The sequence below is a fragment of the Theropithecus gelada genome, chromosome 6, assembly GCF_003255815.1.
Source record: "Theropithecus gelada isolate Dixy chromosome 6, Tgel_1.0, whole genome shotgun sequence".
Classification (NCBI taxonomy): domain Eukaryota; kingdom Metazoa; phylum Chordata; class Mammalia; order Primates; family Cercopithecidae; genus Theropithecus; species Theropithecus gelada.
The window spans coordinates 98577097-98597805 of NC_037673.1; the positions used below are offsets into that span (position 1 = coordinate 98577097).

Genomic DNA, 20709 nt, shown 5'->3' on the forward strand with positions numbered 1-20709 from the left:
GAGTTTTAAAGAAGATGATAGAGATAAATGGGGAACAGAAATTGTCAAAGAATATGTAACAATATTTATCAGAATCAGTATCTTAAGTCTTCAGATTAGAATGGCCTAGCAAGATGAATGAGAAAAGACCCATATGAGGGCACATCAGTAAAAGTTCAGAACAGAAAGTCAAGGAGAAAACTTTAAAAACCTCCAGAGAATGGAGAGAGAAAGAGATGGAGATATCACAAATAAATTATAAAAAATAAAAATGGCACCTGAATTCTCAACAGGATTATATTGGTTAAAGAGAGTAAAATTATCTTTTTGTTTATCTTTTTGTTTATTACATGCAGATTAGTATCATTCCGCTCTCTAAACTACTTCCTAAGACTATTCCAGTGAGAGTACTTCAGATGATAAGGGGCAAAATTTTCTAGGAAAACTTATTTAGGTGGAAATATCCTAAAGAAACTCAATTAAAACTGAAATCAGTCAGTTTTAACAATAGGATTATAAGTAAGAAGACAGAGGGACAATATCCTTAAAATTCTTAGAGGAAATGATTGTCATTATATAAACCCCTATCCATCCAAACATAATCATGGATACAGCTAAAATAAAGATATTCTCAACATGGATCTGGAACCATGCTCCAGTTCCTGAACTCTAGTTAAAAAGAAAAAGGGGGCTGGGCACGGTGGCTCCCACCTGTAATCCCAGTACTTTGGGAGGTCAAGGCAGGCGGATCACGAGGTCAGGAGATCGAGGCCATCCTGGCTAACATGGTGAAACCCCATCTCTACTAAAAATAAAAAAAATTAGCTGGGCATGGTGGCACGCACCTGTAGTCCCAGCTACTTGGGAGGCTGAGGCAGGAGAATCGCTTGAACCCGGGAGGTGGAGGTTGCAGTGAGCTGAGATCACACCACTGCACTCTAGCCTGGGTGACAGAGCAAGACACTGTCTCAATTAAAAAAAAAAAAGAAAGAACAAGGTGCACGAGTAAAGGTAACAATCATGGGACACTACTTGGTTCAGTGGAGAACATTAGTTATATAGTTTAACAACTTAAATATTAATTTAACCAAAAATTGTGATGTGAGTCTGTTGGAATGCTGGTGGGATGTGATAGGAGAACTTAAATTCTCGTCTTCCAAAGAAGTCAATAGATAATTAATGGAACTGTGAAACTGATAAATTAGAACATCAACATATTTGGGAAAATGAATATCAGTACCAGAATACCCTGCTAAAAGAGTGGAAAATAGTTGCATCTCAGGAGCAGGATTTGGAGTAGCTGGGCAAGGGAATGCTGTTTTCATTGTAGGTTTTTAGTAGTATTTGACTTTTAACGATGTGTGTATATTACTCTCATTTTAAAAATCATTTAAACATTTATTTTCTATTTCAAAACTTGATATGTATCCAAATTTGGGAAAATTTTTTAGGGAAAATGCGCCATTTTCCCTAAACATGACTATGAGATTCTGAAGAACTGTGTCATGTATTTCTTTACATTATTCCTTGTTCCATTCATTCACTTAACATTTACTAAGTATGTCAATGTGTTGTTGTGTGCTAGGTGTGGGGATATAACAGTGGAATGTGCAGGATGAAGCTTGATGTTCGCTGGGTTAAAAAAAGACAAATGAGCTTTCTTCTGAACTGAGCATGTTTTATAAGCCCTTAGGAAACAAACATTGAGTAGAAGTAAGCATGGATGACGGTATTGAAATTCGTATTCTGTCTTCTCTGTAACTGATACAAACTTCTTCATAAACCCGCATCCTGCTGAGTAGTTGGAAAATAATTAAATTTGCTCCTTAGAGTTATCCGGCTTGTCTGCTTTAATATTCTTTTTTCTTGTAAATATTTGAGTAATTTCTAAATTTAAGTCTCTGTAAGACGCTTGCCCTCTATCAGAGGTAAACTTGCCCTCTATCATTTTGTGTGAGTAGGGAGTTAGAAGAGCCTCCCTGTGAGCATCACTGATCACTGGCAGAGGGAAAAGGAGTGTGGTGAATTACACACTGACTTTTAAAACTTCAGCGTCGACACAGTTCACTTCTGTTCCTCCTTATTGGCTAAAGGAGGTCACATGGCCACTTGGTGGCCAGTACTTGACTTCCCCACCAAGCGCGGGTGGGTGGGCGAGTGCGGCGGTGCTTTAAGCTGCACAGTTGTGGGGAGCGGAGCTATGTCTTCTTTACAGCACATACAACGCCCTGCAAAAAATCTGGGAAATTCTGATGTAAAGAATCTAGAAGAAAGAAATGTAGAGGTAGAAAGAAGAGCAGGACTAACTACCGACTACCATTTGGTCTCAAATTCAAATTAATTGGTGGGACAAATATGGGGCGACAGGAAACTCTTATTGGTAAGTTCTATTTTGGGAAGACAAAAAGCAGATTGGTTTATTGATTGAATCTGCTGGAACAGGAGGAAAGAGGGATTGGGAAAACCTAAAACTGACTGAGGAGAACTCTGCTCAGTAATCAGATGCACGATTAGTTTAGAAAATATTATTTTATGTGCACAGAAGTGGGATTGCTTTCCCTTAGAATTTTTCTATAATTTTATTACTATTGACTTTCTCCTTAGGAGAAAAATTTAAATACAAAAGATTCAGGAATGTGAGTGAATACTTAGGTTGTGTATATATGTATTTTGATTATATATTGGAACACGTTGCGTAATTAAACTTAAATATTTTAATGGTATCTCATTTGCTATATCCTTGGAGGATAATTGGAACTCAATAAAGAATATCCCCTCTAGTGTGTTTTTATTTTACCTACAAAGGCAGCCTTAATGAGCCTTTGTCTCATTACAATGTAATACTAATAGTGATTTAAATATAAAAATGAAAGGAAAAATTTATCATAAATTTTATTATCTTTTAGGCAAATAATACTGCTTAACTCACTCATTTTTCTGATTCTAAAATCAGCATTTAATTAAGATAAAGCTTACTGATAAAAGATGTTGACCTTTTTGATAGCCAGCAGATTTTTGGCATTTTGTGAAAAGATAAGGAGACAGTTACAAAGTTTAAGGAACAAGGAAAACAGGCCATTTTAACATATTAATTTGGCTAATTCAGAATGAAACAATTAATAGTATTGTTTTAATATCTTAAAATAACTGTAGCCTTGAGTTCAAGAGAAATACAGCACGTTAGTGCTATGTTATTATTTATGGAGAAAGGACTTTCACCTTTGTGTTTTTTTCCTTAGCCTTGTTTTAATTGATCAAATAATTTAAAGTGTGTTTTCTCATTATATTTGAATGCATTAATATTTATTAATATCATTCTTTCATCTCTGTCATTCAACTTATCTTTTCTATTTAGCCATAGATGAAGGTATTGTGGAACAAAATACAAATTCTACTATGCCAAAAAAGCAGTAATCTGTACAACATATTCTTATTTTCCTAGATGTATACCCAGCATAACCAATGTGAAAGCTGCTTTCCCCATTGGTATCTATCCCTGAATCAATGACGCAGTCATCCGCACCAGCCATTATGATAGTGGAAATGACTGGCCAGTCTAGCATTGACCATTAATTTTGAATACATCCTTGAAAATCATATTGAAAAATAAAATGGTCAGCTTGTTTTAAGTATCTGATATACCTCTGAACTGAGCATGGGGACTACTGATTATTTTAAAGCTTTATTTTGTCAATGGAATTTTACAAATTTTGACAATGACCGTAATGTGTTTTTAAATAAGAATAAATATGATCTTTACTAAATGTGTACATTTTGTATCTTTATGAATAGTTTATTTAAAAGCATAATGCTCTGGTTTTTTTTCCATTAGGTTTCTATTTTTTTCAAATCTTTAAAAACATAACCTTTCAAAAGGGATAACAGTTTTTGGTTGGGATTATTCGAAGTACATTTCTTTATCCAGAGTTTTACATAATGTTATGAGTTGGTCGTATCAGGATCAAAGAAGTTTTTTTTTTAATTTGTATGATTTCTTCACTATTTTAAGGAGAGACGTAATTTTATGATAATAGAAATTAATATGGATCATAATGGGAAGCAAATTTAAAATATAAAATAAAATTTGTGCATATATGCTGACTTTTAAAACTCCACTTCAGAGGAACCACCTCCCAGCAAGATAATTCACATAAGCCCTTTAATTAGGAATAAATACTAAATTAGATAGAATTAAGTAAAAAATAGTAAACTTGATTACACATATAACATTTAGTATTCCTATAGCACTTAGTCATATAGTACATTTGATCTTTTAAAATGCTTTAGCAACAATAAGGTACATTTCTTGTCCATATTCCTCTGAGGAAATAAGCAAGTATTACTAAGAATCTATTTGTGTAATTTAAATACTAAGCACCTAGTTAAGCACACCATTTTATATTTCATTTGTTCCAGAAACATCCAGCTACTTTTGGAATATAAATGTGCATAATTGACCTCCACTGCTGATTTCTTTGGGCAGTTGGTTCTGCAAGACTGCCTCTGTATAGTTTTCTTAAGTCATGCAACACAAACTTAAGGCTAAGATATATAGTACCTGTCAGTGCCAGTATCTAATAAATGTTTCCTAATGATCCTGACATAACGTTGATTATTTCCTTGGAATACAAATTGTCATTCCTGATTAGTGAAGCATATTTCAAATGATTTAGGTTGAGATTTTAGTTACATTTTTGCTAAATTATGGAGTTACCATTTTTGTTTTTATTTTTAGTGTTAGGAAGAGTATTTGAATTTGGGTTTTTAGCTCTGTTTTGTCCCTGACTCTTCAAAGATAATCTGAAGATGTTCTAGTACTCTGAAATAATAAAGATGAGATATAAATAGGTTCAGAATAAACAGTGTAAATTTAGAAAAATAAAATAAAGATTTTATATTTTATCCATTGAGAAAGCTAAATCTGAAACACTAATAACTTATGATCTCTCTGGTGCTTTACTCTTTTTAGAATTTGCTCAGATTATTTTTGTTTCTCACAGTAGCCGTTTGGTAGAGCATTTATCAATACCATCTATTTAGACAGGGGGAACCACAGTTTAGAAATGTGAAGAGAATCCCTTCAGGACATAGAACTATCACTTCTGACTTTAAGTCTGCGCCGTCATTTTACACCAGTGGTTTTCATTCATTGGCTCAGACTCCACGGGGGAGGCAGAGTTAGGGTGAAACCCAGAGTCCACTGCTGGGAAATGAGCATTGTGGGATATGAAACAAATAACACTTCTCACACTTATGTGTACTATTGGTTTGAATTATGTGTGACATAAAGTACAAATTTATTTAAAAGCATTACTGATTCAGTAATGATTCAGCTTAGCCTTTATGTATTTTCCTAATAAATACCAGAAGTACAGCCTCTATCAAGTTGGTAGATCCTGCCTTGAATGCAGCCAAAGTTGCGTTTCAATCCCTGCCCCGCTACTTCTGGCAACATGATGGCCAACACGTTCCTTGACTTCTGTGCCTCTGTTTGCTCATCTGTAAAATGTAGATAATACTTAGACATAGCTTATATGATTTCATGAGCATTAAATGAAATTATACATGGAAAGTATTTAAAAGGCTGCCTGGCATATAGCAACTACTCAAAAACTATTAATATTGTTTTAATTATTAATAGTGTCATTATAATGTATAGTTCCATGAAATGTCCTCCTTTTAAAAAGGGATTTTTATACTTCAAAGATGGGAATGACTTCTCTATATTATACTGCCTGGGGGGGGGGGCTCCTTATTTTGGTTTAAATTGGCAAATGTTGGGTATTTCACATTTTTCTGTGACTTAAAAACTCAACTTTTAGTTATGATATAACTCAAGCTTAGGGCATGTAGCCTCAACAATGGAGAGAGAAAGCCAGTAAGATCAACTGGATGTGCTTGGGCCTCACTTCCTTGATACTCCTGGAAGTCCACCTGGGATGTGTCTCAGGCCTGGAGGATCATGGACCTCATCTTTTTTCAGCTCTCATCTTCCATTCCAGGGTGCATATTGCTAGTCACTGTGGGAAACCTTGTAAAAATCATTAAAAATTGGCAAAGAACAAGCCACTCTGTGAGCACCTTGTTAAAATAAACCACTTCTTCCTAAGCTCAAGACAGCAAGAAACAGTTTAATAGCAACGAGATAAACTCACCACCTGTTTGTGCAGCAGCATCAAAGAATTCTAACAAACGTAAGAATGCTTTGATCATTTTCAGCCAGAAGAAAATTATGAAGCTCTTCATTGATAGTTCACGGGGAATTTGGGGACGCTGATCAAAGAGAACTGTTAGTACTATAGACTAGAAATTAAAATATCTGCGTATAAGCTACTTCAGTACATTGTACTTCTTTCAGTGGTGAATTGCATATTTAAAAATTCAAATGGTTGTCTTACGATTAAGCTAAATTTTATTTTAGCCTCTGTGCCCTAAAATAAAAGACATTAAAATGTTGTTTGAGCAGTTTTGTTCTTTTGTTAATGACTTCCAAATTATCTAGTTGAGATGAATTGAGAGGGCAGTATGTAGTTTACACTTTGCAGAATCCCTCTAAGGGATTCTAAACCCAATTGAGCAGAATTATTCAAATGAGAGAATGTTTTGACATTCTTTGATGATCTTTAAGAAAAATTTCCATATGTTTTTCAATTCTATAATAGGGTTATATGATTATAGATTTCACTTTTAAGTACTGTAATAATACATCTGAGTGGCTTGAAGAAAAGGATAGCAAAACTTTTGTAATAGGAAAGGGTGTGTTTATGGGCATTTTGTTGTACAAATTTGAACATTTGAAGTGGAAAACTTAAGAATCATTTGAAAATACAACTGTGCTATGGGAGAAAACACTTCTGTATGAATAGCACCAGAAAGAGAAGATAAAGGTCACTGTTGTTTTTAAGTGAAAATCTAGACATTTCCTATAGATTTTTAAAGAAAGAGAATACTTATTTTGTAACTGCATGGTCTGGGTCTGAGCTGGTTTTCGTGTGTAGTTAATACTTCCTACCTCTGAAGTCACTGGAAAACATTTAACAAAATATATATTAAAATGCTTCAGGAATAACTAGTATGCCTAAGGATGTGGAATCATAAACAGGAAAAAACGTCACAAACATCTCATTAAAAATATGTTGATTGATTGCAAGAAAAGCAGAAGGAAAGGCAGATCCCCACCTTCAGACCCCATTCATTGAAGCCCGGTAAACTAAATATTTGCCCTTACATGCGGTTACCCTCCCTCCATTCTATGCCAACTTCCTCCTAAAAATAAAAGAAACTAGTAACACAAAGACCTACAAAAGAAGCACTACAAAGCATTAATGCGAAAGATCTTTCAATACCTAAATCAGTGGGTCATTCTATGATTCACACTTTTTTTGAAAAAATCATCCAAGATTTGAAATGTAGTGAGGTCTTTGACATTACTTGCAAACTAGTTCCTGAAAAATTTTACCAAAGAGGAACAAAGTTCATTAATTTCTGAAATGGCATATTATGGACATAGTCTCTAAGTCTAGGTTCTGCTGACTGACTTGCTTCATGAGTTAAGGCAGAGCTCATGGAGGGTTGTCCACCAAATAGCTCTGCAAAACCAGCCCAAAGGTCTGTTCCCCTGACTCAACAACGTTTCAAGGAGAAAGTAGGTGATAGCTGAAAAGGCGTTTTGTGCTCTTGTGAAACTAAACTTTATGTGACGTCCTGAGTTTATAAATAAATAAGGTACCTGGTGGGCAAATGAGTAGGATACAAAGAAGTGGTCCACCTCTCTGGCATCATCTGTAATGGTTAATGCTTTCCTCTGCAGTTCACCCATCTCTTGAGCACTTGCCAGTTCAGTCTTTAGAGTAAAAAGATGTGTGCTGTTTGGAAGACAGGGATCTGTTTTATTTTACAGTAAAATATGCCAGCATTGAATTTGATACATGTGTTAGGAAGTAACATTTGTATTAGTCAAAGCTGAGAAATTTAATTAAGAATTATGTGTCTTGTTATTTTCCCCATGGAAGTATTTACAGGGCTGAGCGATTTGATGACTAATGGGCATATTTAAAGGGCATCTGTTACTGATCATGGAAACAAAAAATAAAATAAAATAAATTTTTTTACTTTTGGCAAGTTCTTATTGCAGTAGGATCATATGCTGAATGGTACCCCTGAGATTTTTTTTTCAGCATGTATGTTCTAATAGGTACCCAGCCAATTTTGACTTGCAAGGGAAAGATACTTCAAATTGGCTGCATGTTAGAAGACATGAGTCCCCAAAAAATCTGTGTGCAGAAAATACCATTCAATTTGCTATGTCTTGCTAATGAAGAGAGCCTTAAAAAACAAACCATCAACAACAAAAAATACCCCAGCAACTTAGTACACCTAAGTGTGGTAAACCCTATGTTTCACCTAGGGTGAAGTTTACCTTCCTAGAGCAAGGGTGTCCCTCAGTGATCACAACACAGATGATTTTAAGGTGTTGGCTAGTAATGTTAATGAGAAAAGCTGGCCAGGTATGAAAAAATACAAAAGGCAAAAAAAAATGGACAAATAACTGCACTTGAGAGCTGAGCAGCAGTTTAAACAACCACTACTAGCCTCAGAGACTGAGAACAGATAGGGAGCAGTGGGGACAGTGGCAGTCTGCGGATTGCTGGCCACGTCAAAAAGGGAGTCACTACTTGGCTCAGCTAATTGTTGCTGTGTGGAAATGTGAGTCCAGTGATGCCAGATTTTTATGGCTCTTCAAGAGAGTGGAAATCTGGGTTTTATGTGAAATCTTTCATTTTGAAATGTTTATACAGAGCTCAAATGTAGGGGAGGAGTTGGGAAAAAACCTTTGCAGGCCAAACAAAATCTTCTTTTGGATCAATTTGAATCATAAGCATAGGACTTCGATTTGTTACCTTCTGAATTAGCTAAATGAGTAATGTTTATAAAGTTGAAGAGGGAATGCTTCCTAGTATATGAAAGGAAAAAAGACTAGGTGCGTAGTTAAGAGCTTCAACCATGGCGTCAGATTGCCTGTGTTTATGTCCTGGCTGGGTACCATGGGCATGTTACCAATTCACTTTTTGTCTAGTTGCCACTTCAGTAAAATAGGAATGATAACGGAACAAATTTCATACAGTTGCTGTGAGGATTCAGAAGAGCTAGTTTATATAAACTGCTTAGTACAATGCCTGGAATATAGTAATTGCTCAATAAACATGAGCTATTATTATTTTGCAAGAAAATGGTATTCAGAGGATTTACCTATTTGTTATACCTGAAGAAAATATCCCCTATGAATGTGGAGGGTCCGTTTTGTGTTGAGGAGTATGGATTAAGAGCATGGATTCTGGAGTCAGCAGGCTAGGATTTGAATTCTTGCTGCTTTATCACGATATAACCAGAACAAGTTAATTTTTCTGAGCTTTAGATTCCTCATCTATAAAACAGGATGAATAACCCACATTTCAAAGTCATAAGAATTCAGCAAGATAATACATGCAAAGTCAGTGTTGGCATATAAGTCAGTAAGTGTTACCTGTTGTTATGATTATTCTGTTAGGATATTTTCCCCCATTATTTGGAAGTTCCATTTTTGCAAACACTTTTTTAACTTATTTATTTCTTATTATATGTATTTAAAGAAAATGGCATTGCATTTGATTTACAAGTTAAGCTTCATCTTAATGAGCCACATTATAACAGTGGTTCTCAACTAGGTAATTTTACCCTTCAGAAAACATTTGGCAATATCTGGAGACATTTTTGGTTGCCATAACTGAGGGGAATGCTACTGGCATCTAGTGGGTGGAGGCCAAGGGTGCTGCTGAACACCCTGTAATACACAGGACAGCCCCCACAACAAAGAATGGTTCAGCCCAAAATGTTGATAGTGCTGAGTTTAAGAAACTCTGCATTGCAGCTATATAGCCACCATGACATTTAGTTTGCAATGTTCTTGCTAAGCAGAGGAAGAATTTTTCTTTTATCAAAACATTACCTAACTTTCAGATAGCAGTTAACGTGTAAATTGAAATCTATAGAACCATATTTAATAAAATATTTTTAAATGCATATATTCCTGTTTTCTTCTAGTTACAAAAGTAATACAAGCCAGTGAAAATTAAAAGACTACAAAAGCATATAAATAGACAGTGAACTCCACCTTTTCCCCAACCATCTCCATAGAAAATCTCTGGAAATGCAACAGTTTAACTTATATTACTTCAGACTTTTAAATACAGTCACATGCCTCATAACGATGCTTTAGTCAATGTCAGAACACATATGTGGTGGTGGTCCCATAAGATTATAATAGAGCTGAAAAATTCCTATCACCTAGTAACACCGTAGTCATCATAATGTCAACGCATTACTCATGTGTTTGTGGTGATGCTGGTGTTAACAAACCTACTGCCCTGCCAGTCACATAAAAGTTTGGCACATACGATTATGTGCAGTACATAATACTTGATAATGATAATAAACGACTGTATGATTGGTTTATGCATTTACAATACTATACTTTTTTATCTTTATTTTAGAGTGCACTCCTTCTACTTAACAAAAAAAAATGTTAACTGTAAAACAGCCTGAGGCAAGGTTTTCAGGAGGCATTTCAAAAGGCATTGTTATCATAGGAGATGACTGTTCCGTGTGCTATTGCCCAGAAAGACCTTCTGGTGGGACAAGATGTAGAGGTGAAAAACTAATATTGATCATCCTGATCTTGTGTAGGCCTACGCTAGTGTGTGTGTGTGTGTGTGTGTGTCTCTTCACTTTTAACGAAAAAGCTTAAAAAGTTTAAAAAATATTGTTTTAAAAAAGCTTATAGAATAAAGATATAAAGAAAGAAAATATTCTATATAATTGTACAACGCATTTGCTTTTTAAGCTAAATTTTATTGCAAAAGAGTTAAAAAGTTAAACAATTTTTAAAAGTTTATAAAGTAAAAAGCTACACTACACTAAGATTAATTTATTATTGAAGAAAGATTTTTAAAATACATTTAGTATAGCTTAAAGGAAACTGCATAAAATCTCTTGTACAGTGTTATAAAGTCTATAGTAGTGTACAGTAATGTCCTAGGCCTCTCGCTCACCACTTACTCACTGACTCAACCAGAGCAACTTCCAGTCCTGAAGCTCCATTTATAAGTGCCGTATACAAATGTACCATTTCTTATACACCATATTTGTACTGTACCTTTTCTATGTTTAGATACACAGATACTTAGTATTGTGTTAGAGTTGTTTCCAGTAATCACTATAGTAACATGTTGTACAGGTTTGTAGCCTAGGAGCAATAGACTATATAGAGCTTAGGTGTGTCATAGGCTATACCATCTAGGTTTATGTAAGTACACTCAATGATGTTCACACAAGAATGAAATGGCCTAACATAACAATGCATTTTTCAGGACGTAACCCCATTGTTAAGTGACACACGACTCTCTATATGTATGCTGTTCTATAATAAGCTGTTTAAAAATTTAAATCTTTTTTCTTCCTGACCAGTTCAGTCCTAAAGCAACTATCTAGGGCAAAGCAGGGTAGATATTGAGGAAGGGTTGCCTGGCATGGGGCATTGGAGCCCATATTAGGTAGGGAGGCATCCATGTGATGGGGTTGGTGACCTGGCATGGAGTGTCAGAGCCCAAACAGGGTGAGGATGTGTGCACAGCCTGGTATAAGGTGTTCACAAAGGGCAGGTGAAATAAAGAGCACAAAGAGGAAGTTCTGGTGCAGGGCTTTGAGCCCAGGTGGGAAAAGGGGCAGAAAGCAAGGAAATGTTCAAAGGATGATAGGAATATGTCAAAGGCCAGCACTTAGGAAGGGCGAGATAGGCGAATAGCTTGAGTCCAGGAGTTCGGGACCAGCCTGGGAAACATGGTGAAACCCTATCTCTCCAAAAAAAAACATTAGCCAGGTGTGGTGGTGCACACCTGTGGTCCCAGCTATTTGGGAGGCTGAGGTAGAAGGATCGCCTGAGCCCTGGAGGTGGAGGTTGCAGTGAGCTAAGATCATGCCACTACACTCCAGCCTGGGCAACAGAGCGCAAGACCCTATCTCAAAATGATGATGATGATAATAATAATAATAAAAAAATAACCTTCACCAAAGCATATTAATTATAAAGGGAAAAAATAGTTAACAGTATGGTGGAAACAGCTGGAAGACATCAACTTAATCAAATGGTCAAAGTTAATATTGTCAGTAATGAGACAAGTCACAATCATGGCCACTTAATAAAATGCTGTGGTAGGCAGCTTCCAAGCGATGGTCCTCCCCACCTAGCTATTCATGCCGTGGGTGGTCTTCTCCTTCAGTGGGTGGGGCAGACCTGTATAGCCAGCAGGATGTTAGAGAAATGATGGTGTGTGGCTTCTGATGCTACATAACAAAAGACCGCTCCCTCTGGGGGAAGCCCAGTGCCATGTTGTGAAGACACTCAAGTAGCCCGACAGAGAGGCCACATATTGAGGACATGTTTTTTCTGCCAACAACCAGCACTCACTTGCCAGCCATGTGAGCAAGCCACCTTGCAAGCAAATCTTCCAGCTCTAGTCAAGCCTTCAGATGACTGCAGTTCTGGTTCACATCTAAACCACAACCTCGTAAGAGAACCTCCCAGCTAAGCTTTTCCTGATGCACAGAAACTATGAAAGATAATGCTTATTGTTTTCACTTACTATGTTTTGGGGTAATTAGATATGCAACAATGGACAATTAATACAGATGTAGTGAGAAGAACACACCATCATTTCTGTCATACTCCTGCCAAAGATGCATAACCTGAACCTGGTCCTAATGAAACATAAAATAAACACCAATTGAGAGGCATTCTGCAAAATAACTAGCCTGTAATCTTCCATAGAGTCAAGGTCATAAAAGCTAAAGACAGACTGAGAAACTGTCTGGAGTGAAGCAAACTGGAGACATGACAACTTTCCTTGGAACACCTGATTCTGAACTAGATGATTTTGCTAATAAAAGACATTATTGGGACAGTGGGCAAAGTTTGATGTTAGTAATGTATTCACGTGAATTTTTTTATTTTGATGGTTTTATTGAGGTTATGTAGCAGAATGTATTCGTTTTTAGGAAGTCACACTAAAGTGTTTAGGGATGATGGAGCCACCAGGTCAGTAACTCTAAAATGATTATGGAAAAAAGTTATTTGTACTATACTTGCAGCATTTCTATAATTTTCAGGTTCTTTAAAAATTTGTAAGCTATGCAAAAAAATATGTTATAGGATATGCCTTTGGAGGCCAGATGTGGTGGCTCATGCCTGTAATCTCAGCACTTTAGGAGGCTGAGACAGACAGATCACGTGACCTCAGGAGTTCGAGACTAGCCTGGGAAACTTGGCAAAAACTTGTCTCTACAAAAAATACAAATATTGTCAGGGCATGATGGTGTATGTCTGTAGTCCCAGCTACTCGGGAGGCTGAGGCAGGAGGATTGCTTTAGTCTAGGAGGCAGAGGTTGGAGTGAGCCAAAATCGCGCCACTGCACTCCAGCCTGGGCTACAGAGTAAGACCCCGTCTCAAAAAATAAAAAAATAATAAAAAAAAATGCCCTTGGCTTTAAAAATAGACACATAGTGTCTTTTTGTTTTGTTTTGTTTTTAAGGGATGCATAGTATTCTGGTTTTTATAACTCTAAGTTTTTTTTCCACAAATCTCCTATTGAAGGACATTTAAATTGCTTTCAGGTCTTTTGCCATTATAAACATCCAGGTCTTTGTTATTACGAACAATACTAATAAACATTTTTATAAACATAGTTGTGCCTTGTGCCTTGTTCAGTTTTTGCCTAAGAATTAATCCTCAGAAGTCAAATTGCTATGTGAATGGATATGCACCCTTTAGTCAGTTTAATCATAAGTCATTCAAGGAAACTGCATAAAATCTCCTTAAAAGAAAATGAAATTTACAGTTTGGTAGTCATTTTTATTTGTTTTTCTCCAGCAGAAAGTAATTCCTGTAAGAGTGGGAACTTTATCTGTCTTGATTATCACCATCCCCAGCATTCAGAGTCTCAGGCATTCAATATATATTTGTTGCAGCAACAATAATAGGGAGCATTTATTATGTGTCCAGCACTGTTCTAAGGGTACTAATTTAGTTTTTCCTGGCAACACCCCAGTGAGGTAGGTAATATGATTATGCCCATTTTGCAGATGAAGAAACTGAAGCTAGAGAGGTTAGGTACTTGTCTAGTTTCACACAGCTAATACATAGTGGACCCAGGAATCAGGCAGTTTTCCTTCAGTTTACAGGTACCCACTATGCTGTACTGGGTCTCTTATTAATGAATACACGAATGAATGGTCAAAATGGCCATCATATTTATTTGGCTCTTTGACCAGTAATAAATGCCAGCTATCTTTTTTTTTTTTTTTTTTTTAATGAAAATTGGAAGGAATGGGCTGCCTACTTTGTAAGATCCAAATTAGTTTTATGGTCCTCTGGACTAAGCTGTACTTAACTACTACTACTACTCCTCCCGGAATTAATATCCATATAGGTATAGGTTATAAATCATTCTTACCTGAAGATTTTATGAATATGTAAACAGAACATTTGCTTTGTATTACAAATAAAATAGTAAATCTGGGCCTGCAGCTTGAGTCTAGGAGGCAGAACTTTTATTACTTTATGAACATACTCTGTTCCCCAGCTGGGCTCCTTTGCTCCTGCCATTTCCCTGTACCTGTAATGCTCACTGTTGACCTCCCACAGTGGAAACTCCAACTGTCCTCCAAGGCTTGCTCGATAGCCACCCCTTCCACTGAATACTGCTTTACTCTTCTTTTTTCTTGCCCTCCTTTTGAAGATGTTTTCCTTCTTCAAAATTCTGAGTCTCTTTTTATAGTACTCATATAGAATACTACATTCTAAATATACCTTATGTTACTGTGTAAAGTTCTCATCTCCCTTAATAGACTATATTCTTTTTTAGTTTTATTCATTTTATAAAACTCCAGTATGTATTACAATCTTTTGTATAAAGTTCTGAAACTAAGGGTTTTTTATCTTTTTTTGTTGATGAGTGAAGGAATTATCTCAGCAAAATATATTTAAAATTTTTAAATCTTAAATAAGAATACTAATAAAATGTGATTATTATATGTTCGACATTATCCAGAATTATAAAAAAAAAAATGGGTGGACATTTTTTTTTTCATATGAGGATTTGTATTTTGTCTTTAGCTTGCAAGTCATCCAGAAACAAGAAGCATAATTAGCTTTCATTTTTATAAGACCTTTTGTTCTATTCATGGCTACAAATACTAACTTTGCTTCTACCCACAACTTTAATTCCCTTTTCTTTAAGTGGGTGGTTTAGGGACATCAAAGGTAATAAAATCAAAGAGATAAGTGGAATATTTTTTTCAAAGGCTAGTACTTAAGGGTGTGTTCCTGTTAGAGAATTTTAATACTTAATTTGTTTTCAAGTGTTTGTGTAATACCAAATCTCCTTGCCAACTGGAAGAGGGACTGTCCTTGAATCCTGTTCTGAATGAAATATTAAAATATAACCCCTTCTTCATATATATATATATATATATATAAAAGAACTTCAGGGAATGTGAAGTATTGTCATTTGATAGGATTATACTTTGTTGCTAGCAAAGGCAATAGCATAGCCTTCAGGCCAATTGTTTCTCTTCCTCCATAAGGAGTTCTTTCCTTTACCCACAGGATAAGGATAAAGCTGAAGGTTTTTGGTTCTGAAAGCTCAAACAGCAAGCCAAAGAGAAAGTTCAAACAAATAGTATCAGTCTTTTAAAAATGTCATTGCTTATGTAAATTAGCTGGTCTTCGACTGCTGGTGAGCCTCAAGCATCCTTGAATTGGTTGGATGTTAGGTTTTATTTATATTTGGTATATGGTATATTTCTTCTATCTATAAAACACTGATCATGAAGAATCTCACTTCATTTAAGGTTAGTGCTTTTTTATTTGTTTTGGTTCTAGGTTTTTGTTTTGTTTCGTTTTGTTTTAGATTAGCTTCACTATCTTGTGATTTCCAGAGGCTGATGTATTACTGTGAAGCATTTCAATATGATTTTTCCTTATTTTTTCTTTTTACTGTTACACATCTTCCGAATTCATTTGAGATTCTTGGAACCATGTTTATAGTTACTGATTAAAATAAAACTTTAATCTCTTTCTTTGGAAGTACAGTATTTTTATATTGTGAATTATACAGTTTTAATTTATGCCTTCAGACTAAAATTTGCAGGTTTGATACGTAGTCTTAAATATATTCAGTCAAAATGTGAATATTTTCAAGTTTAGCCTAGTTGAGTCCTCTTATACCACATTGAGCTATACACTGGTTCTTCAGGCCTCTCATTTGTGTTCATGTGATGTTCTTCATCGTAACCTTTGTCGATAAAATTCATCTCGGGGGGCAGCTTAGAATCTCCCTACTCTTTCTAATTATGTTGTAAAACTCCAGACTTTGGAAAGGATATCTTTTGGAAGGCATGCCTTCTAAGTACAAAATTATTATTTTGCATGTGAGATGCAGGATTTTTAAATGGGCATTTACATCTTGTGTATCATGTTAGCTGTAGAGTTTTGGTTTGTTTTAAAATAATTCTGAGAACTTGGGCAATTCTGTGATGATCCTTGGGAGTTCTTGGTAGGAGGTATCTTTTCCTCTTGGATCTCTAGCTCTGTGATGCATGTATATAAACATGCCTTTGTTCTCAAAGTCTTTTCCTATCTGATTACTGTGGTATCCAAGTGCTTTGTCTTTGCCTCTCTTCGTTTTGTTTTGTTTTGTTTCCTTGTGCCTTAGCCGGTCATTTGTATGATGTTTACATTCAGCAAAGAGGTATTAAGAGCATTTTTGCTGAGAGAAAACAGTGATAGAGGAAGTAAGCAGAAATTCAGAGTGGGGTGGCTGTGAGGGATAAAGGGGGGAAGAAGTAGGAAAAGAAAACAGGAGTGGGTCCGAGGGAGGAAGAGGAAGCAAAGACAGAACACCGGCTCTACTCGGGGTTCGTGAAATCTTGGGGGCTAGCTGTGGGGGAGGGAGCTCAACAGACCAGCATTTTCCCCAGGCTTGGGCGCAAGCTTGTGAAACTACTAATCTATTAAAGAACCTCAGCTGGGATTTGCTGAGGACAAATGCTGTAACGTGTTAGTCATCCATTATCTGCTTCTATTTTTGCAGGTTCTGAATGATGACTGACGCGGGTTTGGGTGATACCCCTCACAGTCCCTGTCATTCCGGAGTGATAAGGCATCCGCGCGTCTAGCCCCAGCGCCAGGGCACGCTAGCGGCGCTGGAGGGAGGAAAGCTTCCGCCTGCGGGCCGGACAAAAGTCCCGCCTGCCCACGGCTTTCTGCCCGCCGCTCGTGACCGAGACGCCTCGCCGCGGCCAGCTCGCTGCTCTCGCGGGCGGATGGTGTGTGGCCGCCGCAGGACGCCCGCCGCGCCCGGGCCATGAAGTAGCGGTTGCTGGCGGTGCCGCTGCCCCACCGCCGGCCCCAGCCCCGCGCTGCGCTGCCGGGTCCTCTCCCGGCGGGGCCCGAGCGGCGTGGACATGGCTGGCCGCGTCCCCAGCCTGCTAGTTCTCCTCCTTGTTTTTCCAAGCAGCTGTTTGGCTTTCCGAAGCCCACTTTCTGTCTTTAAGAGGTGGGTGTTCGTTGTTCGGGTGCTTTCTGTGCATGCTGTTGAGAAATGTAATCACTTTTATGAACCTGAGTGTTGGCAAAATAGACGAGGTTGATGTTCTTTGCTGGAATGACTTGGAATTTTAAGCACAGTAACTTCTTGTGAAGTCCCCCGTGCAGAAAAAGCCCACTGTATTGTAGCCAAGCAGTTTGGCTTTCAAAACTCCGGTTAGAAGTTGTGATTTCCAATACTAATCACTCCCTCTTGGGGAGGTATTTCAGGAACTACAATATAGTCGCTTAGACTTGAATACCTTCTTGTTTATAACAGCTTGAAGAATAAAATATAAAGATACATCAGTGTCGAGGAGAAGCAGATCATAGACTGTAATAGCTCACAAGGAAACACTGAGCTGTGTACAAACGCCTCATAATTACCTTATTAAATATTTATGTACTTGTACGTTTGTAATTCACATCGCAGGCTTTTATTTATTCCTCCTAACAGCTCTGCCTCCTAGCAAAATTATGGTTGACTTTCTTGTTTCTAGCTAGTAATTCTGGACACCGAAAATAGTTACAAAAATTTTTACTGGGGTATGGTTAATATTTCTGCCATTTGAAAATTGGCATGCCTGTCATAATTTGTAATATATTAATACTGTATCTTCATTAACTTGAAACAAATATATATTTTGACATACATATTTTTATATGACATAATTTTTAAATAAATTTTCAGTAAAAACATATAAGTTTTTATTGAATGGAGTTTTAGATATAGCCTGGTTGATTGCATTGGTTATATTTTGTTTACAAATTAGGTATATATTGTTATTGGACTATAAAATGAAAATCTGAGTATGTTTAAGAAAATTATGTAGTCATCACATCTTTAGAGTTTTCATTGGGTTTAAATCAATCATCTTTAAGGTCACAGAATTCCTTTCTTTCACCTTCTCATGTTGAGTTTAGATCCCATTATGTTCAAGAATATTGAAATTGCCCTCTTTTTTAAGGTTTAAAGAAACTACCAGACCATTTTCCAATGAATGTCTTGGTACCACCAGACCGGTAATTCCTATTGATTCATCAGATTTTGCATTGGATATTCGCATGCCTGGGGTTATACCTAAACAGGTGAGAGGAATTCTTTCTTTCTTATTCACTTGTTCTGGGTACAATCTGTAGTTAAAGTAAGGAAACTGCATTTACAGCTGTAGTAACTTCTTTAAACCTAGGCATTTGCTTTCAAGAATCCAGCTAAGGCTAGAATAATTGAGTATTATAAAGAGGGTTAAGTCTTTCAAGGTGAATCTTTCACTTAAATTTTGTTTTTAAAATTTTACTTATATTGTCATTTGTGGTTTGAAATGGATTGTCAAAAATTTACATTTTGAGATTCTCTGTGGAGTAGTTAGCCTCTGTAATGCAGCATGCAAGTATGCATTAAAATATGAAAAATTATTCTAATAAAGGAAAATGATATTGAGCAGCTGCATTTAGCTACTTTGTTTAAGTATCCTTTTATTGCAACCACAAGTAAAGAAATAAAAACGCTTTTACTGCTAAGAATTTGAAAAACAAAACATTCCACACTTTTAAAAGTTAAGAAAACTGTTCATACAGGTGGCTGATTGTGAGTTTTCTTTAGCCTGACTTGCTTGATGTAAGAGATGTATTCTGAAATAATGGCAAAGCTCATATAAATCTGACTTATAGAGCATTTTGAGTAGAACTAAGTTGTTGCTAAGGCTTTCCCTCTTTTAGGTACACACAAGAAGCTCAAGCCCACTGCTGTCATGTGTGCAAGGTGTTTCATTAAGCATAAAAAGGCTACAATTAATTATGCTTTGCAGCCAGGCAGTGCAGGGATTTATGTGTGTCATTAAAAGATAGTCCTCTTCTTTTGAAGGGCTGCAGAGACAGGGAAAGACCTGGATGTTGTAGAGCTGCAGTGGCTGATGACTCATTGTTGCAGATAACATTCCATTTTTCTTTTCTTTTTTTTTTTTTTTTTGTTTGAGAGGGAGTCTCTGGCTCTGTCGCCCGGGCTGGAGTGCAGTGGCCGATCTCAGCTCACTGCAAGCTCCGCCTCCCGGGTTTACGCCGTTCTCCTGCCTCAGCCTCCCGAGTAGCTGGGACTACAGGTGCCCGCCACTTCGCCCGGCTAGTTTTTTTTGTATTTTTTAGTAGAGACGGGGTTTCACCGTGTTAGCCAGGATAGTCTTGATCTCCTGACCTCGTGATCCGCCCGTCTCGGCCTCCCAAAGTGCTGGGATTACAGGCTTGAGCCACCGCGCCCGGCCCTCTTTTCTTTTTTATTTTATTTTCAGTACTACGAAAATAAAGGTATTTGTATTCTACTTATTGGGCAGAATTCCCTTTGCAGTTGACATCCGAAAGCTCTAGAGAATACGCATGGGCCTTTTTTCGGGACTAAGAATTGGCATTCATTTATTTGAAGACCTGTGTATGATTGTCTATAAATAACTACCACTGTAAAAATGACTTTCACTCCCTCCTCATCCCCGAATGACCATGCAGATGACTTTTTCAGTTGTTACTGTGCTAGCTTTTAATTTCATAAGCTTTTTATTTAGTATTTAATCACAAAAAGTGTGATGAGATGGAGACTAGGAGAGAAGAACAACAGTTGCTCACTTATGAAGTGTGCCTCTTTTCTCACTTTTAGAAGTGGGTTTTCCCCCTATATTTGCTTGAACTGAATGTATTTCTATAAAAATATCCACTAATTGGGTTTTCAAGCACTCTTTTCCCACAAGAATATTATTTTATCAAATAGTCTTTTGTTGTGGTTCATTATTATTGTTATTCTTTCTTCTCATTATTTAAGAGTAATAACATTTAAATTACTTAATAATAATGGGCAACTGCGGTGGGGTCAGTAATCTCAGAAAGAGATCTTAGAGGAATTGATTATAAAAGGACGTAGAGGAGTTCCATTTTCATAAAGTAAAATGTGTTCATTCATTTTTATAATCTACAGTTATCAAAATAACTCCATGGGGAAAGAACATACACTGTTTAAATAATTGCTTTTTATTTTGCACTATCTATATTCACCTTTGCCTCATGCAGT

General features: G+C 36.7%; 1 protein-coding gene across 13 annotated transcripts in view; it reads left to right on the forward strand.

Annotated features, from left to right (window-relative positions):
• Positions 1-20709, forward strand: part of PAM (peptidylglycine alpha-amidating monooxygenase) — a 282350-nt gene that overhangs the window by 92131 nt on the left and 169510 nt on the right. For 9 of the 13 annotated variants that reach the window (XR_003119985.1, XM_025389314.1, XM_025389315.1 and 6 more), the window contains exons 1-2: positions 17160-17628; positions 18626-18746. Coding sequence is in view for 11 of the 13 variants with exons in the window: in XM_025389314.1 (XP_025245099.1) it covers positions 17537-17628; positions 18626-18746 (213 nt within the window). In the remaining 2 variants the exon portion in view is untranslated. Of the gene's footprint in view, positions 1-17159; positions 17629-18625; positions 18747-20709 lie in introns of those variants that run through there. The other 4 variants (XM_025389313.1, XM_025389316.1, XM_025389317.1 and 1 more) reach the window with 1 other exon arrangement.